Below are 23,216 nucleotides of genomic sequence, written 5' to 3'. Positions count from 1 at the left end.
GGGCATGAACAAAGGAATGGGGGACAAAGTAAATGGGCTTCTGAGGGAGGGTCTTCAAGGGCCCCAGGAGGGCTTCCCAGACCACATTTGGAGCCAGGCCCTGGGTTCTAATCCTAGTGTGCCCTCAGCACCCAAGGCTGAAGTGAACTCTTGGTGCTCCTTTAGGGGAAGGGATGGCCTGGAGAGCAGAAAGGCACCTTCAGCCTGACTCCAAGCCCACGGGGCAGCCCCTGTTCCTTGGGCCAAGCAGCCGGAAGCCTGCCCTGCTCCTGGGGGGGCCCAGAGGCTCCCTTCCCAGGCAGCCTCCGGCCACCGGAGCCCTGAGGAGGGAGGACGAAGGGGGCGCCTCAAGAGTCCCCCCCCCCCCCCCGACCGCCAGCCGCCCTCCCCCCCCCCCAGCCTTGGAGCACTGAAGGAGACAGTGTGTGTAAAGCACTTGGCAAGCTTTAACTCGAGGCCGCAGCAACGTTGGCCTCCTGGGCAGCGGGCCTGGCCGGGGCCTCTCTGGCCACACAAGTCTGGGGGTGGCCGAGCCGCCGCTGCCCCCTCCCGCCCGGGCTGCAGGGGCTCCTGCCTGTCCCTCTCGGGGCCTGGGCAGCTCTCGCTTGCCAGCAATGAGGGGCGGCTGTGGCTGAAGCAATTCCGATCTCCAATGTAAGGGGAAGCCGTCGGCATCTTGCTGGGTCACCGGACCAGGTGGAAGGTGAGCCAGTAGATGATGAGGGGCTGGAAGGCGGCCGCGGCCAGGGTCAGGTAGAGCTGGAGGCGCTGCCGGGGGGCCGGGCCCCCCACCCCGTCGGTGCCCACGGAGCTCATCCGGAGCGACCGCACCTGTGGGAGACGCACCTTGAGGGCGGGCCCGGGGGAGGGAAGCCTGGGCCGGCCCACTGCCCGGGTTCAGGACTCACTATGAAATACATGAGGGCGGCGGACGTCCAGGCGAGGGCCACGTAGTAGCCGTCACTGCCGAAGAGCAGCCCCGTGAGCACACTCAGGATCATCCTAGGGAGGAGACGACGGTCGGGGCCTCCTCGGCGGGGGGGGGGCGGGGGCCTCTCCCCCAAAGGGAACCCACCAAGTCAGCTTCCTCCCGGGGCCTCAGTTTCCCCATCGGTAAAACGAGGCGTTTGAACCAACTATCCCGAGTCCCCCAGCTCTGACGTTGCGTGCCAAGATCTTCCCAGGAGGCAGTTGGGCGGCTCGGCCGGGAGTCGGGAAAGCCCGAGTTCAAATCCAGCCTCAGTCACGCACTAATGCCGTGACCCTGGGCAAGCCACTGAACCCTGGTTCGCCTTAATCCAGTGGAGAAGAAAAGGCAACCGTTCCAGGCTCTGCGCCAAGAAAAGCCCCCTCCCTGTCCCCGAGCTCCGCAGGGAGGCAGGGAGGAAGGGGAGGGAAGCCCCCCACCTGCACCGGGCCGCCCCCCGCCTCCCCTCGTCTGCTCCAGCCTGGGCCAGCCCCGTCCCCAGCCTCTTCCCCACCATCCCCGGCTCCTACCTTCCAAGCAGCCAGTCGCCATCCCGAGAAGCCCCTGGCGAGGCCCCCTTCGGCCTCCGGCTCTCGGCCCCCCCCCCAGGTCATCTCTGCTGGCCCAGGGCCAGGCGGGGCTTCTCCCGTCTCCTCGCGGACGCCCCCTCCCAGAGGAGCCCCGGATCAGGCCCTCAGCCAGAACCAGGGACCAGCCCCCTGGGGGGAGGGGGGCACCTCCCCCTCACGCCCTCCAGCCTTCCTAGGCCTCCTCCTGGCCTCCACACTCTCCCTCCTCCCTCAGGCCCTTATCAGCCCTCCTGCGCCCTTCCCACAGGATCCCCCACCTCCCCTCTCTGCGCCTTTGCATTGGCAGTGCGCACGCCAGGAAGCCCCCCACCAGGTACCCTCCCCCCCTTCTCCCCAGCAGGCAGGGCCCTGTTCAGTCTTCACCATTCGGTCCGACCCGCAACAGCTTTGAGTGCCGCCACAACCCCAGGCTCACACCCGCCGCCTCCCCCGCTAGGCAGGCGGGCAGAGGGGGGCCCAGGCGCTCGCCCAGAGTCACAGGGTCAGGACTTGAACCCAGGCCTCCCGGGTCTGCCCTAGGCAAAGCTTCCCCCAAACCCCAGCCGTGTCTCCCCCTGCCCCGAAGCTTCGACAGCTGTCTGCGGGCCCGGCCGGCCCTCCCCGGACTCACCCCACGTATTTGTAGCCGCTGTACGCGAGCAGATGGAAGGTGCTCAGGTCACTCCGGACAGTGGCCAGGTAGAGGCCGAGGAGCAGAGCCAGAACCTCGATGACCACCCACACCAGGGCTGTGCTGGCACACAGGCCGAGCACCTCGGGGGAAAACCTGGCCCAGAGGGTGGGGGGCCGTCAGCAGAGGAGGCCCCGCCCCCTCTCTGGGGCGTGGGGAGGGGCGGTCACGAGCCCCGAAAAACCACCCGTTAGGCAGGAAACGAGTCTTGTTCCCATTCGACAGATAAGGAGACTGAGGCAGGACTAGGCTCCTCCCAGCAGGGAACATGGAGGGGTGGGGTGGGGTGCTCTGCAGGAGACGGCGCCACCCACCTTTTCTGAATCCCCAGCGCCATCCCGGCCAAGAGGATGTATGTGATGAAGGCCATCGCTGCGAAGGGAGCCAGAGAAGCCTGAGTCAGCCGAGGCCGGGCCCAGCCCCCCCTTCTCACCGGCCCCCCTTCTCACCGGCCCCCCTTCTCACCAGCCCCACCTTCTCACCGGCCCCCCTTCTCACCGGCCCCCCACTTCTCACCGGCCCCCCACTTCTCACCGGCCCCCCTTCTCACCGGCCCCCCTTTTCACCGGCCCCCCTTCTCACCGGCCCCCCACTTCTCACCGGCCCCCCTTCTCACCAGCCCCCCCTTCTCACCAGCCCCCCTTCTCACCGGCCCCCCCTTCTCACCGGCCCCCCCTTTTCACCGGCCCCCCTTCTCACCGGCCCCCCACTTCTCACCGGCCCCCCTTCTCACCAGCCCCCCCTTCTCACCAGCCCCCCTTCTCACCGGCCCCCCTTCTCACCGGCCCCCCTCCTCACCGGCCCCACCTCTCACCGCCCCCCCTTCTCACCGGCCCCACTTCTCACCAGCCCCCCCTTCTCACCAGCCCCCCTTCTCACCAGCCCCCCTTCTCACCGGCCCCCCCACTCACTGGGGATGTAGAGGTCGGGGGCGTTGAGGTCCTGCCGAGGGGGCAGCGGCACGTCCCGGCTGTACTGGACCTCCCAGTTCTGGGGGCAGAGAGAGCCCAGAGAGCGACGTCAGGGCCAGGAGCTCCCCGGAGCGCCCGAGAGCCCCCCGCCCGAGCGGAGCCTCACCTGGTGCGTGTACGGGAAGACGAGCAGGCCCAGCTTCTTGGCCACGTAGGACGTGTCCACCGCGAAGAAGTGTTTGAGCTTGTTCACAGAGACGAACCTGTGGAGCTGCGGACAAGAGGCGGCCCAGGTGAGGGGGGCCGCTGGGCAGGAGGGAGCCTCGGGAGGAACAAGCGGCTCCGGACGCCCCGGACACAAGGGCAGCCCGCGCGTTTCCGGCGGGTCTGGAGCGCCTGCGGCCAGCGGAGGGAGCCCCAGGCCCCCGAAGGCCCCCGGCCGGCTCGCTCACCTCCTTGTGCATCATGTCTTTGCCCTGGGAGGCGATGGAGCTGCCGTACGACATGGCCATGTTGGCCACGGGGTCGTCGAGCAGCTGGTGGACGTTGAAGGCCACATCCGCGCCCTGGGACGAGTAGGCGCCGGGCTGCGCCGGGTACCCCCGGCTGGTGTCATCGAAGAGTGGGGGCGCTTCCGGGGCCGCCCTGGCCCGGTGCTTGGAGCCTGAGGGGGGAGAAGAGAAGGGCAGACGGGGGCGTCTGCGGCCCCCCGAGGGCTGGGCCGGGACTGGACGCTTCAGGCACCTTCTCGCCGAGGCCCAACAAGTGTGCAAACCCTCCAGGAGGGCCCCGACACAGCCGGCGACCCAACAACACGGAGGCAGCAGGACCATCCGGAAAGACAGACAGACCAAGGGGAGGAGGGAGGGGGCAGGAAAATAACAGGGAGTAGAAAGGCCCTCCCTGGCCGGAAGAGATGCAAAGGGACAATTCCCCGCGGAAGGGGGTGTCGGGGCCCCCCATCTACAAAGAATCCTTCACCCTGGGGAGCGGATAGGGAGAAGGACCCAAGACACCGCACTACGTCAGGAGAAATCTAATTGTCCTCTTAAACAAACACATCCTGATCTCTCATCTTAGAGTCCACCGCAGAGGAGGGGGAAGGGCCAGGCCACTGGGGTCAAGGGACTTGGCCAGGGTCACCCCGCTAGGAAGCGGCGGAAGCCCCATCTGAATCCAGGATGGCTCCTCTCCAGACCCAGCCCCAGAAACGGAATTTTCTCTAAAGCCCCTCCGGGAGAGGCGGCTCTGAGCCTGGCCGGGCCTGGAGCAGGACCACTGGCCACTTCTGGGGTGACTCCCCATCCCAGGGCTTGGAAGAGGCGGGGGTCAACAAGTCCCTCCCTCTAGGAAGAGGGGCCACCCGCACTGCTGCCCCCACAGCCTCAGACCAAGTGCTTCCTGGGCCCCTGTACTGGCCCGAGCGGGGCCTAATAAGCAAATGCTTTTCCTCTGCTCCCCCATCCGACAAATGGAGACTCCCTTCAGCCACTTGGGGGGCTCCCCTGGGGGCCCTCACCGTGCCGGCCCTCAGCTCCAGGGGGAGGAGGGGTGCCGGGAGCTGGGGGGCCTCCAGACCACAGCCAGGACAGGGGGGGCGCCAAGCCACAGCCTGAGGAAGGGCCTGTTTCCTTAGACAAGCCTGCTTTAGTGAGCCCCGGAGGGAAGCGCACATTTGGGGCTGAGACACGGATCTGCACAACTGAGGGAAAGTGGGGTTTGGGGCTAGATTTGGAGGCTTTGGGGGGCCTGAGAACGGGCAGGGGATGGCAGAGCGGGGAGGCCGCTGAGGGCACAGAAGACCAAAGGGCATCACCAGTGACTTGTCGGGCTGTGCCCGCCTTTGTGCCCGGCAGCACAGGACAAGAAGAGGCAGGTTTAGGTGCCACCCAAGCAAGCCCTTCCAGACCTGAACAGCTGTTCTGTCCAGGGGCGGGCCACTCCCTTGAAAGTAGTGAGCCCCCCGTGCCTGGGGCTATACAAATCTAGGCTACCCGAGCAGGGCTCAGATCGGACTTCTGGCAGGGAATGGGGAATGGGATAAAGGGGGGGGGGACCATCGCGATGGCGTCACAGCCCCCCCCCCCAGGCTGAGGGTGCCCGCCTCCCCGCCCCGCGCTCACCTTGGGCTCCGTAGCCCGAGTGATAAGCCATGAGAGAGGTGCCTCCTGCCGCGGGCGTGGTGGGCACGAACAGGGTCGCTGCTCTGGGCTCCGGGGGCGAACCGCCGCCACTACCGGGCGCCGGACACGTCTCCTCCCGGGCCAGCCGCAGCCGCCATGGCTACAACGTCACCTTCCACACCTCTCATTGGCCACCGACCCACGTGCTAGATGCACCGCCCCTTTCTTCCATTGGCAATTGGCTCCTCATCCAGCCTTGGATTCGATGGAAGATGACTTCCGTAATGCGAAGAGGCCGGGGCGAACAGCTTGACTTTCTGATTGGACAAGAACACCGTCTGGGGACAGGACGATCCAATGAGCTGTTCCAGACTGAGGAGCTTAGAGGAGTTATGAGGCGCCTGCGCAATATGAGCGGGTGAAGGTCCGCCTGCCACGAATGCACTGGCTGGCGGGGGTGGATGAGGCTGAGCGGAGGGGAGGGGCGGACCCGACCCGGAGAGCTTCACCGGCCTAGTCCTTGCTCCCGTACGGCCGTCCCCTCCCTTCTCCTCCCTCTCTTTTCAACTCTCCTCCTCCCCCTCCTTTCCTTGACCTTCACCCTCCCCTTTTCCTTGGCTTCCCCGTCTTTTCCCCTCCCCCATCCCTTGACCTTCACGCCCCCTTTTCCTCCCTTCGTTCTCCTCTCTTCTCTTTCCCTTCTCCCAATCTCTTCCCTTCCAGTTCTTTCCCCTTCCCTTCCTCTTCTCCCCTCCCCCTCCTTCCTCTCTCCCCTTTCCTCCCTTCTCTGTCCTCCTCCTTCTCCCCTTCCTTCCTCCCCTCTTCTGCACCCTCTACTTTTCTCCTCTAACCCACCTCTTCTTCTCCCCTTGCCTCCTTCCCTCCAGCCCCTCGCGTCCCGCCCTGACTCCCCCTGTCCGTTAGCGGTTCTCTCCCACTCCTGCTTTCTCGCCTCTCTGACATTCAGCTCTTCGCAGCTTCTCCCCTTTCCCCTCCTGGCTCCAACCTCGCAGTCCACAAAGATCCTTCCACACCTCAGCTTTATGGGAGAGGTCGTGGGGGCATTGCTCGCCCTTCCTTACAGATGAGTAAACTGAGGTTTAGAGAGAGGACCCAGGATTGGTCCAGTCAGCCTGCCCCCTCCCAGGCCCTGGAGGTTTACAGTGAATACGGAGGCCCACTGAGAAGGGGGAGCAGAGCTGGGTAGAGCCAGTGCCCTGGGCTTCTGACCAGCTGGAGCAGGGAGAGGGAGAAGGATTTGTGTAGATGGAAGGCCTTGGATCTGTGGTTGGCCGGCTGTCGGGACTTCCTTGGCACCCTCGCAGTGCCTTGACCCGGCTTCTAGCCTGGATGCTGAGCCTCAGTCTGAGGGCTCCCCTCCTCCCCTCCTGCGGACCTGGGAGGGCTTGGGAGCTGTCCTAGTGCTGAAATGAGCTCCTCGAAGTCTCCGAATTGGAAGGAGCTTCAGAACACACCTAGTTCTAAGCAGGCAACATTGGCCTCCTTCCAGGCCTGTGGTCACCCAGGCCCTACTTGCAGACTTCAAGCGTTGTAGAACTCGAAGCTTCCCCTCAGCAACCTGGCCTGCTTCGGAACCAGCTCAGGGAGGCTCCTCACATAGTCAGCTGCCACATCCTCAGTGAATTACTCCCCCTGACCTTGGACCCCCAGAGCAGTTTGCATGTGACCTCCTCCCTCCCTTTACCCTGTGACATTCTTGAAGGCAGGGTCTGTTTTTGCACGTTCCCAGCCCCTAGCACCGGCCTACTAGGAGGTGCTCCATAAATAGAAATAGAAGTCAGCAGCTATTTATTAAGTGCCTACTGTGCGCTAGGCACTGCGCTCTTTGCAGCCCAGAATCCCCAGGACTCTGACAGGAATGGATGACACAGAATCCTGGCCTGATTGACTCTGGGTAGCACCAAAGCCTGGGTCAGCCGAGGTGGAGCACTTGGGCCAGTCATCTGAGACTCGGAGCTCCACAAAGGTAGGGACTAATGCCCTTAGCCTCAGAGCCCCGCCCCAGCCTTTCTGCCCTCCAGATGGGCTGGGTGTCTGCCACTGGCCTCTCCCTGACTGTGGCTCTAGGGCAAAATGTAGAAGGGGGATGCTGCAGTGAGGTTCTAGGGCTTCACTTTGTTTTCTGAGAGCTTTCAGCCAACTGGTTCTGAACCTGCCCCGCCCCACGCCCTTCTCCCTCCTCCCCCCCCCCCCCCCCCCCCCAGCCTAGACCTCAGGGAGAGGAGTGCCAGAGACCAGGGGACTGCAGGAGAGGACTGGAGAAAGAAGAGGAGGGGGAGGGGCAAGCAGGGAGCCTAGCTGGAGGAAGAGAGGAGGTGCTTTCCTCTGTGCTCACACATACACATACCCGGGAGCCTGGCAGGGAAAGGCGGGCTCTGGGGTGTCTGGGGAGGGGCGGAGGTTGGGCCTCCGTGCCAGGCGCTCCCGGCGGCACCACCCGCCAGTGCAGCGGGGGCGGGGTCAGCGGGCGGGCGGGGCCGGGCTCGGGCTCAGCATTCCCTCCGCGCCGCTGCAAGCGGAGCAGCTGCCCCCCGCCCGGGGCCCAGCTCCCTTATCATGAACGGGCCCCTGGAGGTGACGGCACGGACACGATGCCCCAAGGAGAGGCAGAAGGCGGCATAGACGGCAGCGGAGGCGGCGATGGGGGAGAGGTGCCCACGCTCATACCAGACGGGGAACCGGTGAGGGAAGAGGTAAATAATGGGGGGCCGCAGGCAGGGCCCATGGTTGGTACTGTGAGGCCATTTGATGATACCCCCCACCCGGGGATGTCCCACAAAGGCCTCTGGAGGGCCAGGGGCGGTTTCTCTGGGCACTCCTCTGCTGCAGAAAGTTGGGGGGATTGGGGGTGTTCAGCCCCAAATACACCCCCAGATTTGGCCCCGCCCCATCCCATGACGTCAGGGAAAGAAGCAGCCACCCCTCACCCTTCCTCATTGGCCGGAGGGGAAGGCTCCAGGCTGAAGGGGCCCAGGGAGCGGGTCTCAGGGCCACCCCCCACAGCCAGGGTCACCCCCTTTCCTTCCAGTGTTGGCTCAGGAGTCCCAGCCTGCAATGCACCACAGAGGCTGGGGCTGAAGCTGAGGCTGAGGCTGAGGCAGGAGAGAGGGAGGAGGAGGGAAGGAGGAGACAGGAGGAGACAGGAAGGGAGGGGGGAGGAAGGACAGTGAAGAACCCTCTGGATCTTACCCGCTGCTCAGTCCCTCCTGCCCGCCAAGGGAGGAGGCAGGGGAGAGGTGAGGAGGGGAATGAGCCTACGAAGTCATGGGCAGCCATGGGCAGCCATAGGCAGTGGCCCCAACCCCCATGTGTCCCTAGGGAGGTAGCTGAAGGCCAGGGAGATGGAGATGGGCAGCCTGGGGAGCAGATGAGGGACTGAAGTCGGATGGGTTTTTGTGTGCCTGGATGGATGGTGCCCATGCTGCGTGTAGGTACCTTTGTGGGCATGTCTGTGTGCCCAAGTGGGGTGTAGGCACGGGGTGTGCAGCTGCTCCTAGGCAGGCGTTGGGCCAGGCCTGAAGGCCCTGCTGGCCATGTTGGGAGGGGTTTTCTCTCCATGGGCTTCTCTTGCCTGCTCTCATCCCATGCTGAACGTGTGTGCAGGTGGGGGCTGAAAGAGGCCTGGCACAGGCTAGGTGAGGAGGGCATGGAGTTCCCCTTCTCTCTGCTGCTTCCTCCTCCTCCTCTTCTCACCTCTGGCCCTTCTCCTGGGCCCCCCTTCTGCCTTCTGTTCCTCACTGCTCTCCCATCTTCCCCTCCATCAGCCACCTCTCCCTTCTCCCCAGACACTTCTGCCTTTGGCTTTGCTTCGCAGCCCTTCTCTTCCATGGGGCTCCAGAGGGTCAGGGCTTTCCAGGAGTTCAGCCAGGCAGAGGCCCCAGGTGTGTTCCCTTGGGTGGGTGAGCCAGCCTTTCCCAGAAGAACTGGGCAGGGGAGGAATGAGCTGGGCTGACCAACACACCCAGCCAGTCTGTCGAACCACCCCCCAGGCACAGATGGAAATGGGGGACGGAGATCCATCTGCTGCTGTCCTGCCCCCTTCCTGTCTCTGCCTCCATCCCCAGACTCACCGCATCTTCTCCTGGATCCTCCCTCCCTGCTGCCATCTCTGCCTCCCTTCTGGAATTCTGTCAGTCCCAGGGACGAACTAAGGGGTCCCCCCCCCGTCTCCGTCTCCTGTCTCCCTTGGTTTCTGTACCAGCCTGACTGCCACCTCCTCTCTCTCTCTCTTTCTCTCTCTTTCCCACTGCCTCTCCCTCCCCATTTCCCCACCCCACAGCAGCGGCCCCTGAAGCAGTCCTTGGGAGGCTCCCTTTGTCGGGAATCCCACTGGAAGTGCCTCCTGTTAACCCTCCTCATCCACTCATGTGGGGCTGTGGTGGCCTGGTGCTGGCTGGCCACCGTACCCCGCCTGGCCATAGGCAGCGGCCTTTCCCACGGGACCCCGGCCACCTACCAGGCCAGCCCTTGCTCCGATGGCTACCTGTACATCCCACTGGCCTTCGTCTCCCTCCTCTACCTCCTCTACCTGGCTGAGTGCTGGCACTGCCACATGAGGGCCTCCCGGGCACCACGCACAGATGTGGTCACAGTGCTGGCCTTGATCCGCCGCCTTCAGCAGGCCCCACCCTGTGTCTGGTGGAAGGCCACCAGCTACCATTATGTCCGGCGAACCCGGCAGATCACGCGCTACCGCAATGGGGACGCCTACACCACCACGCAGGTCTACCACGAGCGGGCCGATAGCCGGACAGCACGGGGCGAGTTCGACTACTCTGCTCACGGGGTCCGAGATGTCTCCAAGGAGCTGGTGGGGTTGTCCGACCACCCCGCCACCCGCCTGCGCTTTACCAAGTGCTTCAGCTTTGGGAGTGCAGAGGCTGAGGCGGCGTACCTCACCCAGAGGGCTCGCTTCTTTGGCGCCAACGAGGGCCTCGACGACTACCTGGAGGCCCGAGAGGGGATGCATCTGAAGGACGTGGACTTCCGAGAGTCGCTGATGGTGTTTGCAGACCCCCGCAGCCCCCCCTGGTACGCCCGGGCCTGGGTCTTCTGGCTCGTGTCAGTGGCCACGCTGTCGTGGCCCCTCCGCGTGGTGGCCGCCTATGGCACAGCCCACGTCCACTACCAGGTGGAGAAGCTCTTTGGGGCCAGCTCGCCGCCCCCCGGAGGTCATGCCCCCGGCGGCCCGTCCCTCTCCAGAGTGGCCACGGTGGACTTCACAGAACTGGAGTGGCACATTTGCTCCAATCGGCAGCTGGTGCCCAGCTACTCGGAGGCCATGTTGATGGGCCCTGGCCCCACAGCCTACCTCAGAGGCTGCCAGCGCTGCCGCCGCTCTGTCAGCAGCAACTCGCTGCCCCCTTCCCGGGCCAACGGGCCTCGCCTGCCTTTCAGCCGGAGCCGGCTCTCCCTGGGAGGGGGGAGCCGGCCCACCACTGGGGTCTTCCGGAGCCTGAGCGGGGGGCCCCTGGGGCGTCGGGGGGAAGACACGGAGCCCCTGGAGAGCCCCCCCTGCTACCAGGATGCGCTTTACTTCCCCGTTCTCATTGTTCACGGAGACGGAGGCTGTCGGGGAGATGGGCAAGGTGCCATCTGAGTGCCCTGAGCAGAAGATGGGCACTTGGCACGAGGCTAGGCACGAGACCCACGCCCAGAGCCCAGATGAGGGACGGATTCTGGGGAAGCCACACCGTCACCCGCGCCAGGCTGCAAAGAGGGACCGATGCCCGGTGGCCGATGGTTTGGTGACTCTGGGTGGGCACTCTGAGCTGGGACGGCCGGAGAGGGCTTCCTCGTGTCCACCTCTGCTTCCCCTCCCCTGTGGCTATCATTCCCCTAAAGCCAAGGGGCTTTCTGAGTCCTGGCTACCGTCTCCTGGTGCCTGGACAGCAGCAGGGCCTGAGGCTGCCCGGGGTGGGGTGGGGTGGGGGGTCCCAGGGAAATGTTTACTCGTGTTGGCACCCATGGCTCCCTTACCCCCAGGGAAAATAGCCCCTTTTAGCTGGACCTAGAAATTGCTCCAGAAAAATTCAAGCCAGAGCAAAGGGGAACCCCCCGAAATGGGAACCAGCCCCCCCGCTTCCCTTCCCCCCAGCTCCTATCCTTAGAGAAGCACAAAAGGGGAGGGATGGGGGAAGGGGGTGATGAGAGGCCCTCCCGACCCAGTCTGTGGCTCTTTCCCTTAATTCCTGGGAGGTGGATGCAGGTGCCTGGGAGCCTGTACCGGAGCAGGAGACCTGCAGACATTGCCTCCACCAGGACCACATCCGCTCCCATCATCTCTAGGCTGGCAGGCTTGCTAGCCCAGGCCAGGAGGCTCAGAGCCCCAACGGGGTGGGGCAACCCAGGGTGGCTGCTTCGGTGCCCTCATAAACAGGGGGAGCAGGACAAAATGGCTGGAAGGGGGCCACACGCCTACCTCTCTCCATCCTTTGCACCTACTATCCAAGCACTCAGTCTTCCCCACGGGGGCCCCTTCTCGACTCCTTCCTCAATGCCCCCCTCCCCTTCCCATGAGTACCTCGAAGGCCAGCTCTGCTTGTCCCCCTCCTCCTGTCCCTCTCTACCTGCTTCCTTCTTGTTCCCTCAGGCGGGACACATTTCTTCCTCTTTGCTCCTCTGTCAGAATGCTCCTCCTCTTAACTGTCTTCTCTCCCCTGAGGGAGCTGTCTATGGGTTGGGGGGACTGGGGCAGCATGTGGGCCACCCAAGGCTCTGAAAGCCCCCCCTCACTTAATGTCACAACCCCAGCTTTGTCCAGGTGGCCTCTGCCACCTCTGGAGAGCTTTCCGTCCCCTGGGATGAGTCCTTTCCCTGTCCAAGGGCTGCTGGGATGCCACGTGCTCCTGGGAGGACCCACTAAGCTCTAGCACCCTTCTGGGGAGGCCTGGGTTGGGGGCCGCAAAGAAGACAAGAAATAAACGGTATGAAACAGCCGCACTTCCCAGGCTGGTTTATGAGGGCCAGGCTGGGGCCGGGGCATGGGGGCTCCTCCGCTGTGGGCGGGAAGAGGGCCTTGCCAGGCAGAAGTCTGAGTCAGGTGCCTGGCTGGGGGCCGGCCGGCCCGGGAGGCCTATTCCAGGGACCCAAGGCAGACTGGGAGGGGAAGGAAGGGAAAGGCCTGCAGGGACATATCTGCCCCTAGCAAGGAGCAGAGGGTGTAGGGAAGGAAAGATGCTCTTCTAGTCACAGCAGAGCACGACAGAACTCTTGGCTTCCTCTCACATGGGACAAAACACTCTCTGCTTAGAGCACAGGAGGTCTGAGAACCAGAAGGGAGCTTAGAACAGGGACTGTCAGGCCTGGGAGGAGCCTTAGAACCTAGAACAGTGTCAGAGCGTGGAGGGAGCTTAGAACAGAGAACTTAGTAGGTCAGAACTGAAAGCTGAGCCATAATGAGGTCAGGGAGGGGGGAAGACCGTGCTGAGGTCATTCAGAGATGGTGGCAACAAGGACCCAGAACTGGGTGGAGCCAACATCCAAGGAGGCGTGATGGTGGCCATGAGTGACTGGGGAACAGGACGGCACTGCCCCACACTAGGCACGAACAGGGGACATGGAGCCAAATCTGTGTCGTCTTCAAGAGGAAACTAGGTTTCCTTAAGCTCCAGAAGATGAAAAGAAAGAGGAAGATGTCTGGACCAAAGGACAGGCCACGGATGATGGCTAAGAGGGGGGTGGGCTTGGGGCTAGGCTGGCAGGGAGGCACGTATTCTGGGGAGGGAACTACCGGCGGCATGTGCTGAAGCTGACTTCTCTGCGGAGCCCATTCCTCAGGAGCAATGCGGGTGCTCGGGCCAGGCTGCCCAGGGGCTAGGCTAGAGAATGGGTCGGTTCCTTGGAATAATCTGGGGACAAAGCTCCAGCTGTCCCACAGCACTCCCACCTCTGGCTGGAAGGGACCTTTGAGCCAAGAATATCAGAGCTCCAAGGGCCTGGCAGACTGCCTAGTCCCTGCCAATTTATTTTACATTTGGGGAACCTGAGGTCAGTAGAGGAAAAGACTCCAAGTATTCCAATACACACTCTATCATTTGGTCTGTCTCTGGCACATTTTGCCCATCCAAGAGGCTGCCTAGACCAGGAAGGGGAATAGAGGCACAGACTAGGACTCGGGCCCTGGGCCTGAATGGACTGTAGGGGTTCCTCAGGAATGGCCCCGATTCCAGTGGGCTTGAGCACCTACCTTAGGTGACCCTGGGCAGCCTCAGTTTCCTATCAGTAAAGTGAGACCAGATTAAATATCTCGGGATTCTTCTAGCTATAATGCCATTGAGTGAGTGGTGAGAAGAGGAGGCTAAAGACCCTCTGGAACAGAAGCAAAACACTATGGCTCGGATCTGGGTGCGGCTTATGGGACTTGGGGCTAGTCTCTTCTTTCTGGGGTCTCCGTTGCTTCCTCTAGGAAATAGTCTCCTCTTAACTTCCTCCTAGCTTGAAATGTGGTGCTGACTGTGAGGCTTCTCAGCAATCCCTGGATGCCCTGGTACTTGAGTCAACAAACATATCCTCCTTGGGGAAGCCCAAAGTCTCACAGGCTTGCTGTTAGCCACAGTATTGCTCTCCAGGTGCTCTCACCTCAGGGACTCTGGTGTAGTCCCCACTCTGAAGAGAATCTACTCCCTCCTATGGCTGGGTTATAGAGTCCAGCCCTTTAAACACCAGCCAGTGACCCCCATATTCAATCAACAAACATTTATTGAGTACCTACTGTGTTCCTGACACTGGGAATACCAAGATATAAGCAAACAGAGCAAGGCTGGGGCAGCTAGTTGGCTCAATGGATAGAGAACCAGGGCTGGAAATGGGAAGTCCTAGGTTCAAATCTAACTTCAGGGACAGACTAGTTGTGTGACCCTGGGCAAGTCACTTAACCCTGATTACTAACCCTTACCAATCTGCCTTGGAACTGATACTCAGTATTGATTCCAAGACAGAAAATAAGGGGTTTTGTGGTTTTGTTTTTGAAACAACAAGAAAAACCCAGTAGGACAACCTCTACACTGCACAGTTTAGAGTTTGGTGGTCCAAAATGGGCTAGAATCCCATTTTGGCCACTTGTGTGACCTTGAACAAGTTGGGCAGTCAATCAACATGTATTGATTGCACAACACTGTGCTAAAACCCTGATGATACAAGAAAGACAAAAGACAGTCTTGCCTCAAGGAGCTTACATTTTCATGAGAGGAGCAGCAGTAGAGAGCCAGTCCAGGAGTCAAGAGGACCTGGGTTCAGATTTGGCCTCAGACACTTCCTAGCTGTGTGATCTTAGGCAAGTCATTTAACCCTGTTTGCCTTCTAGACACAAGGCAAGGTTTTGTTTTTTTTTTTTAATCTAATGGGAGAGACAAGAAATATATGCAGATAAGCTATGTACAGGAAAAATAAAAAATAAGAGAGGGAAGCCTCTAGAATTACAGAGGAATAGGAAAGACTTTCTTTAGAAGGTGGGATTTTAACTAGGTCTTGAAGAGGGAGAACACCATAGGCAGTAGGTACAGGCAGAGAAAACACCCATTGTTAAAAAGACAGAGTAGCTTGTTCCTGGAAGAACCAAAAGGTGGATGACACATGTTAGGGAGTAAAGTGGGAGAAGACTGCAAAAGGAGGAGGGGGCTAGATTATGAAGGGCTTTGAATGCCAAAGAGCATTTTGTATTTGATTAAGGAGAGTTTATTTATTGAGGGACATAGTCAAATCTGTGTTTTGGGAAAATCACTCTGGTGGCTGGAGGATGGACTGAAAAAGGGAAAAATATGGAGGCAGGCAGACCCTCCAGCAGCTATTGCAATAACCCAAAATGAGAAGATAGGGGTCTGCACCAGAGTAGGGGTATTGAAGAAGTGTTGCAGAAGTGAAATCTACAAAAGATGTTTCAAAGACAAAATCAACAAGAGATACTTTATAGGTGAAATCTACAAGATATCAAGAAGGTGAACTCTAAAAGAGCTACTAGAGAGGCAAACTACATAAGAGATGTTGCAGAGGTGAAATCAACAAGGGATTTCAGTAGGTGAAACCTGAAAGAGATGTTCCAGAGATGAAATTTACAAGAGATGCTGCAGAGCTGAATGAGATGTTACAGAAGTGAAATCTAGGAGACCTGTTGCAGAGATGAAATCTACAAGAGATGGAAGAAGGGGGGTGAAATCTACAAGAAATAGTGCAGAGGTGAAATTAACAAGGGGTGTTATGTAGGTGAAATCTTTTAAAAAGATGTCACAGAGAAGAAATTTACAAGAGATGAGTCAGATCACAATGAATGAGATGTTGCAGAAATGAAATCAAAGAGTATTGCAGAGGTGAAATCTACAAGAGGTGTTACAGAGGTGAAATGGACAGCCTTTGGCAACAGCTTGGATTAGTTTTGTTGGCTTCCGTTTTATTTGATGAATTAAAGGAGTTGAACAGAGTAATTGCTACTGTTGCGTTCAGCCTTACATCTCAGAGAACTGGGGAAATGGCTGAACCCATCTGAGGTGAGGACTTGCACTTGGGTGAGTTTAGGTCATATGAGCAGTAGGTGGCGACAAAGACTCACTCATGGGGGCCACTCCAGAGTCCTGTCCCGCCCCCAGCACTCTGACCCAATTCATTTACTCCCGCCCCCTCTCTCCCATATCTTAGACTCACAATAAATAAAATGAACCGAATTGAGTTTTCGTTTTTCCATATCGGAACTGTTTTACCTGTATCCCAGAAGTTGAGAAACGTTCAGATTGGCTCTGCTTGGTCTCCGAGAACAAAACGAGCTCCCTCGGGATTAGGGGACACTTCCCCAAAGTGAAATGGTCTGGTAGGTAGTGAGTTACGCATAACGGGACGTCTCCAAGCAGTGCCTGAGTGCTACCTTGCGGGGGACTCCTCCCTCAACTGGACTAGATGGCTTCCGAGATCCCAGCATCCAATATCTAGAGCCAGATCCTCGACCCCAGCACAAGAACAAGAGGCATCCGGAGGGGGCGAGTCCCGATACAAGAAGACGGAGTCTGGGGTTACCTGTGGGCGGGGCTTGAAGGCCTGGGGAGGCACGGCTCCCTGGGGGTGGGGCCTATGGCTTCCAATTGGAGATGAGGTTTGGGGGCGTGGCCTGGGCAGAGTTGGGGCGGGCAGGGGCCGGCGTTCAGGGCCGCACGCCACCCCGCATCTGGTGTTCATTAGGGGATGACAAAGAGCTCTCTGAGGCCCCCTCCCGCCTCCCCTTCCCCCCTCCAGCTTTGGCTGAAGCCGAGTTAACTCCTTCCTGCCATCGGGGTGTCCCTAGATGTCCTGGGAGCTCGAAAGGGAAGGATCCCCCTTCCTTCCCCCCTCCACAGACACTCACCCAGGCCTTGCCCCTAACCTTGGCCCATCCCCTCCTCTTCCCCCTTTCCCCCTAGTCTTTGCCCCATCCCAGCCCTCGACCTCAGCCCTGTCACTGCTCTACCTCTGCCCGGCTCTGCCTTGGCCTCGGCTTCTGCCCCCAGTGCAAACTGCTCTCCGGACGTCTCCCCATCCCAGCTCATCCCTGGCCTCGTCCTTACTACCGGCTCCATCCCGCTCCCCACTTCTCTTTCTGTCCACTCCTCCGCCTTGGCAGCCTCCCGTCCTGACCCCTGGAGTGGTCCCGGCCCCCCTCGGCCCCAGGCATTTCGATTTCCTGCCTCTGGAGTTTGTCAGCCTCAGTCTCCCAGAGCAGTGGGGAGTGTCGTGAACATCTTCCTCTGTCTGTCTGTCTCCCTCCCTCTTTCTCACCCCACCCCCACCTCCACTCCCACCCTTCCTCCTTTGGGCTCCCATGTTAGAAACTTGGGCCGGATCTGAGAGGTGGAGGCACGTCTGGTTTGAGTTAGGGGAACGTGAGAGCAGAGGCAGCCCTGGTCCAGGCCCCTCCTTCTCTCTGCTGGGGGCCTCGGCAGCCCCCTCCCATCCTGGCCCCTGTTGAGACTCCCCTGCGGTGCCCCGTCCCCTCCCCCTCCCAGACTCCCTCAGGAAGGCCTCCCTGGGGACCTCCTACTTTGCCCTATGAAGGCCAAGCTGGGCCCAGGCCGTAGGAGGGGGATGTGCTCTCTGGTACAGACCTGGCGCTCTCAGGCTCTCATGGCCACCCTCATGGGAAAGGGATGGAGGCCCCAGGGAGGGGCGGGGCTGCGGCTGAGATACTCAGTCCTGCTTGTAATTAGAGACCCCTAGATGCTGGGATTGGGAAATTACAGGGATTGGGGGGCCCAGGAGCCTCAGCCTCCCCCCCTTGGCCTTCGGGCCCCCCCAGGAACAGATTGGCCCTCAGAGCCTAGATCAGGACTTGTACCAAGGCCCTCCTTGCCTTCTGCCTCAGTTTCCTCCTCTAAACCAAGATTCAAAGGTTCCCAGTCTGTCTGATTCTCCCTCTTGAGGCCCCTGAATTCCTAAAGCTCCATGCCCAGGCCCACTCCTTCCTCTGGGCTCCGGGGGAGTAAGGAGGTCCAAGGCTGAGGCTTGGGCCTTTCTCCCATCTTCCCCTTCGGCAAAGTCTGGCCTTCACTGCGACCTCCCGGGCCCTGGAAGGGGTCAGAGGGCAGGTCCTGGCGGATCAAATGCTCTGGGGGGGGGGGCTCCCCAGAGGGACATCAGGGCGTCAAAGGACGCCCGTCTGCCAGGAAGCAGCCAAGAACCTCCCTCGGAGCATCCCTCCCGTTTCCCTTCTGGGCCAGCTGTGGGGATGGACGTGGGGAGCACCCTGGCAGGCAGGCAGGAGAGATGGGAGCCTGCAGTCCGAGAGCCTCAGCGCCACATCCCTGCCCGTCTCCGGACCTGGCCAGGGTCCTGCGGGAGGTCATAGTGAGAAAAGAGCACGAAACATCTCCGGGTTCAAATCACTCATCTGCCGCAAACCAGCAGGGTGACCGTAGAGAAGTCCCTGCCGCCCTGTGAGACTCAGTTTCCTCATTTGTCATCACAGGTGTTGCTGCCTCCAAGATGGATCCTACGGATGGTCTTTGAGGCTTTGGGGAAAGGAGACAAGAAAGCCTCTCTGTCCTCCCCCAGGCCCTCTCTGGACTGGGCTTGGGGTCTCTGGGGCTCCCTCCTTCCAGCCCTTGGGCCCCGCCCCAGCTCCCATAGGAAAAGCAGAGCTAAGGGTCACCACCCCATTTATTGGAGAATATTCCAGGCCCTGGCCAGTGCAGGTGTGCTTCCCCTCCCACCCGCCACCCCTCCCCTCGCACCCAAGCCCTGGCAGGGTCCTGGGGCCAAGCAATTTCCACTGGGTGGGGCCGGGGCCTGGAGAGGGGTGAGCAGAGGGGATGGGGCACAGCGGGAGGGCCGGTGCCCCACAGCGAGTGCAGCGAGCTGGCGCCTGGGTCCTGGCAGACAGAGCTGGCCCAGGTGTGCCTGTCGGGGGCAGCAGTGTCCGCGGAGGCGAGCTGGGGTGGGGGGCAGCGTACCTGGGTTCCCCCGACCCTCTGGAGAGTAGTAGTGAGCTTGGGGCCGAAGGGGCAGCTGGGCTCCCCGTCGGTCCCGGGTGCAGTTTCCTGGGCTTCAGTCTAGTGGGGCGCCCTCCCCCCAGGGCCATGGGAGAGGGCTGGCTCCTCACAGGTCCGAGGAAGGGAGGCTCTGGTCCTCCTCCTTCCCACCAATCACACACTGGTTCTGCAGGTCATGACCCCTGCCAGGCTGCCCCCCTTGGGCTCAGGCTCCCCCTTGGCCCCCGAGTTTGTGATCCAGTGGTAGCAGTCTGTGATGCTTTTGGTGGGGGCCCGAGGCCCGCAGCGGGTACAGTACACGATCCCCACAGCCAAGAGAATCACCAGGAACACGCAGGTGGGCACCAGGAGGGCCACCAGCAGCCAGCGGTCATCCCTGCGGCTCCGGCTCCGGGCGGTGGGGGACGGCGGAGAGGCCCCCAGGACGTCCAGGGCCGACCCAGGGCCTGGGAGGCTGCTGGCCGCCTGGGAGGGGGTCCCTGGGAGCTGAGGAGGAGTGGCAGGGAAGGAGGGGGGCTCCCACGGAGCAGAGGGGGAGGGGGCAGGTGAGGGCCATCTGGAGGTGGGGGGCGGAGGGGCCGGAGTGGTGGGATGAGGGAGAGGGAGGGTGGGAGGAAGGGAGGGCTGTGGGGTGGCCAGCCCGGGGGGTGAGGGGGCTGGGGGCCCAGGCCTGTGGGGGGCAGTGACCGGGGCAGGGAGAGGAGAACGGGTGCCAGAATGCAGGGGGGGCTGCTGGAGGGAGGGCAGAGGGTGCTGGGCGCCAGGGACCAGGAGGGGCGGCTTGCTAGGAAGGCTAGGGGGCTGCGGAAGGTGGGTGCTGGGCCCCCGGGGAGGCAAAGGGGGCCGGGACACGAGGGTGGGAGGAAGCCTGTGCGCAGGGGCGAGGGTGGCAGAAAAGACGGGGAGTTTGTAGGCTGGGGGCAGAGGTGGGCGGGTGGCGGGGATCACGGGGAGCCAGTGGGCAGGGGGCCGGGTGACTGAGAGGAGCGGGGGTCGGTAGGGAGACCTCGGGGGAACGAAGAGGGGCGGCCTGGAGGGAGTTCCGTGGGGGAGCAGGGGTCTGGAGGGCGGCTCAAAAGCGAGCGCCTGGCTTGTGGGGTCCAGCCAGAGGGGCCCGGCGGACTCGGTCCAGCCGCCCTCGAAGCTGTCCCAGGCCTCCTCGTCCTCGTCCTCGTCCTCGTCCTCGTCCTCCTCCTGCGTCTCCCCGACCAGCGCGCCCTGCCCGGCTCCCAGGGGGCTGCAGCTGATGCCGTCGGGCTCCAGCTCGTGCCCTTCGCTGCAGTAGCACTCGAAGCCCCCGACGTAGTTGACGCACATCTGCTGGCACACGCCGGGGATCTGGCACTCGTCCGTGTCCAGGCAGCGGTGCGGGTCGTCCTCGGCCGGCCGGAAGCCCAGGCGGCAGTGGCAGCTGTAGCCCCCGGGCCCGCCCGGCTCGCACTGCTGCTCGCAGGGGGCGTCTGCGCAGGGATCCACGCAGCTGCGCCCGTCGCCGTCCAGCCTGAAGCCCTCCGCGCAGCGGCAGGACGCCCGGCCGCCCGCCTCCTCCACGCACTCGTGCTCGCAGCCGCCGTTCTCCAGGGCGCAGCCGGCCCTGCCCAGCCCCGGCCCCGGGCACAGCGGCCCCCGGCGGGACCAGCCCACGCCCCCCTCGGGCCTCTGCATGCAGAGCAGGGAGGCGCCGCCGCCGTCCAGGCAGGGCACGTCGGCCACGGAGCCGAAGGGCAGCCAGGCCAGGGCGTCGGTGACCAGCTGGAAGGGGGTGGTGTAGAGCGCGGGGCCGGCCTGGCCCTCCTCGAGCTCCAGAGCCGGGCAGGCCGCCTCGAAGCCGAACTGGCACAGGTAGCCGTCCACGGGCAGCGTGCAGGAGCCCTCACGCCACAGCTGGCCGCCCGCAGCCTCCATGGCCACGCAGCGCGAGGCCGGGCAGGCGCCGGGGCCGCCGGCCGCAGCCCAGTTGGTGAAGGCCGTGTCCTGGTCGCCGGTGGTCCAGGTGAAGCCCCGCAGCGGGCGCTGAGGGTGGCACTGGCGGGGCTGCCGCTGGAGGCCGATCCACAGCAGCCGGCCGGGCGCCTTCGGGGCCTCCCGGCCGGCCAGCAGCCCCACGCGCCGGGCCTCCTCCGGCGTCTTCGGGGTGGCCAGGTTGCCCCCCAGTTCTCGGCAGGCCCTCCAGGCCTCCAGGAAGGTTCGGCGCCGGTAGAAGACCGCGTAGCAGCTGGTCGGCCCGCAGGAGGCTGCAGCGTCCTCGGCGGGCCCCGGAGCCTGGGCCAGGGTGGGCCCCAGGGTGGGTCCCAGGGCCGCCCAGGCCAGGAGTAACCTCAGCATCGCTGCCCCCCGACGCTCTGGCCCGGCCGGGCCCCACCAGCCGCTCTTGACAGGGGGAGGAGACTGGGGCCTCGGGGCGGGGGGCGGGGGAGGGCGGGGCCTGGGGCCGGCTCCGGCCCTTGTAAGGCGAAGTCTGGGGCGGCTGCCAGCTCCCCCCCCCTCCCCGCTCCCCCCAGAGACCCAGAGCAGGAAGCGGCCTGGGCGGGAGAGAGCGAGGAGGAGGGGGAGGAGGGGAGAGGAGGGAGGGCAGCAGTGGGGGGCTGCGGGGCAGAGAGAGGAACTGAGGCACACCGGAAAGGGAGGGACAGGCGCCCACTCTCCCGAGGCCATGCCTGAGCTGTTTATCGGGGCCTCGGCAACACGCTCGGACGCACTAACCTCCCCTGCACACGCTCTGACACACTAACCTCCCCTGCTCACGCTCTGACACACTAACCTTCTCCCCTGCACACGCTCTGACATACTAACCTCTCCTGCACACACTCTGACATACTAACCTTCTCCCCTGCACACGCTCTGACACACTAACCTTCTCCCCTGCACACGCTCTGACACACTAACCTCCCCTGCACACGCTCTGACATACTAACCTTCTCCCCTGCACACACTCTGACACACTAACCTTCTCCCCTGCACACGCTCTGACACACTAACCTCCCCTGCTCACGCTCTGACACACTAACCTCCCCTGCTCACGCTCTGACACACTAACCTCCCCTGCACACGCTCTGACACACTAACCTTCTCCCCTGCACACGCTCTGACATACTAACCTCTCCTGCACACACTCTGACATACTAACCTTCTCCCCTGCACACTCTGACACACTAACCTCCCCTGCAATGCTCTGACACACTAACCTCCCCTGCACACGCTCTGACACACTAACCTCCCCTGCACACGCTCTGACACACTAACTTTCTCCCCTGCACACGCTCTGACACACTAACCTTCTCCCCTGCACACGCTCTGACACACTAACCTCCCCTGCACACGCTCTGACACACTAACCTCCCCTGCACACGCTCTGACATACTAACTTCCCCTGCACACGCTCTGACACACTAACCTCCCCTGCACACGCTCTGACACACTAACCTTCTCCCCTGCACACGCTCTGACATACTAACCTCTCCTGCACACACTCTGACATACTAACCTTCTCCCCTGCACACGCTCTGACACACTAACCTTCTCCCCTGCACACGCTCTGACACACTAACCTCCCCTGCACACGCTCTGACATACTAACCTTCTCCCCTGCACACACTCTGACACACTAACCTTCTCCCCTGCACACGCTCTGACACACTAACCTCCCCTGCTCACGCTCTGACACACTAACCTCCCCTGCTCACGCTCTGACACACTAACCTCCCCTGCACACGCTCTGACACACTAACCTTCTCCCCTGCACACGCTCTGACATACTAACCTCTCCTGCACACACTCTGACATACTAACCTTCTCCCCTGCACACTCTGACACACTAACCTCCCCTGCAATGCTCTGACACACTAACCTCCCCTGCACACGCTCTGACACACTAACCTCCCCTGCACACGCTCTGACACACTAACCTTCTCCCCTGCACACGCTCTGACACACTAACCTTCTCCCCTGCACACGCTCTGACACACTAACCTCCCCTGCACACGCTCTGACACACTAACCTCCCCTGCACACGCTCTGACATACTAACTTCCCCTGCACACGCTCTGACACACTAACCTCCCCTGCACACGCTCTGACACACTAACCTTCTCCCCTGCACACGCTCTGACATACTAACCTCTCCTGCACACACTCTGACATACTAACCTTCTCCCCTGCACACGCTCTGACACACTAACCTTCTCCCCTGCACACGCTCTGACACACTAACCTCCCCTGCACACGCTCTGACATACTAACCTTCTCCCCTGCACACACTCTGACACACTAACCTTCTCCCCTGCACACGCTCTGACACACTAACCTCCCCTGCTCACGCTCTGACACACTAACCTCCCCTGCTCACGCTCTGACACACTAACCTCCCCTGCTCACGCTCTGACACACTAACCTTCTCCCCTGCACACGCTCTGACATACTAACTTCCCCTGCACACACTCTGACACACTAACCTTCTCCCCTGCACACACTCTGACACACTAACCTCCCC

At 62.0% G+C, this 23,216-nt stretch overlaps 3 protein-coding genes across 4 annotated transcripts; 1 reads left to right on the top strand and 2 right to left on the bottom strand.

Annotated features, from left to right (window-relative positions):
• Window positions 1-426: 426 nt before the first annotated feature.
• Window positions 427-16,046, bottom strand: YIF1A (Yip1 interacting factor homolog A, membrane trafficking protein). Of its 2 annotated transcripts, XM_056801300.1 has the most exons (9): window positions 15,974-16,046; window positions 5,262-5,599; window positions 3,591-3,802; window positions 3,305-3,409; window positions 3,139-3,217; window positions 2,542-2,599; window positions 2,168-2,323; window positions 909-1,002; window positions 427-831 (listed from the first exon to the last, which is right to left on the bottom strand). In XM_056801300.1, exons 2-9 carry the CDS (start codon window positions 5,290-5,292, stop codon window positions 685-687), a joined length of 882 nt encoding a protein of 293 aa, XP_056657278.1. In that variant the 5' UTR covers window positions 5,293-5,599; window positions 15,974-16,046; the 3' UTR covers window positions 427-684. The 2 variants fall into 2 exon arrangements, with proteins under 2 accessions (XP_056657278.1, XP_056657279.1); XM_056801301.1 differs by lacking the exons at window positions 2,168-2,323; window positions 15,974-16,046 and having other exon boundaries at window positions 5,262-5,435.
• Window positions 5,660-12,224, top strand: TMEM151A (transmembrane protein 151A). Its single transcript, XM_056801299.1, has 2 exons — window positions 5,660-7,975; window positions 9,562-12,224. The coding sequence occupies exons 1-2, from the start codon at window positions 7,874-7,876 to the stop codon at window positions 10,879-10,881; spliced, it is 1,422 nt and encodes a 473-aa protein (XP_056657277.1). The 5' UTR covers window positions 5,660-7,873; the 3' UTR covers window positions 10,882-12,224.
• CD248 (CD248 molecule) lies at window positions 15,646-21,100 on the bottom strand. The gene has a single exon (XM_056801298.1). It carries the CDS (start codon window positions 21,050-21,052, stop codon window positions 18,881-18,883), a length of 2,172 nt encoding a protein of 723 aa, XP_056657276.1. The 5' UTR covers window positions 21,053-21,100; the 3' UTR covers window positions 15,646-18,880.
• Window positions 21,101-23,216: the final 2,116 nt, after the last annotated feature.

This window comes from Monodelphis domestica, chromosome 6, assembly GCF_027887165.1.
Source record: "Monodelphis domestica isolate mMonDom1 chromosome 6, mMonDom1.pri, whole genome shotgun sequence".
Lineage (NCBI taxonomy): Eukaryota > Metazoa > Chordata > Mammalia > Didelphimorphia > Didelphidae > Monodelphis > Monodelphis domestica.
The sequence above is the reverse complement of the archived record's forward strand: the minus strand, read 5'-3'. Positions and strand labels throughout refer to the sequence as shown.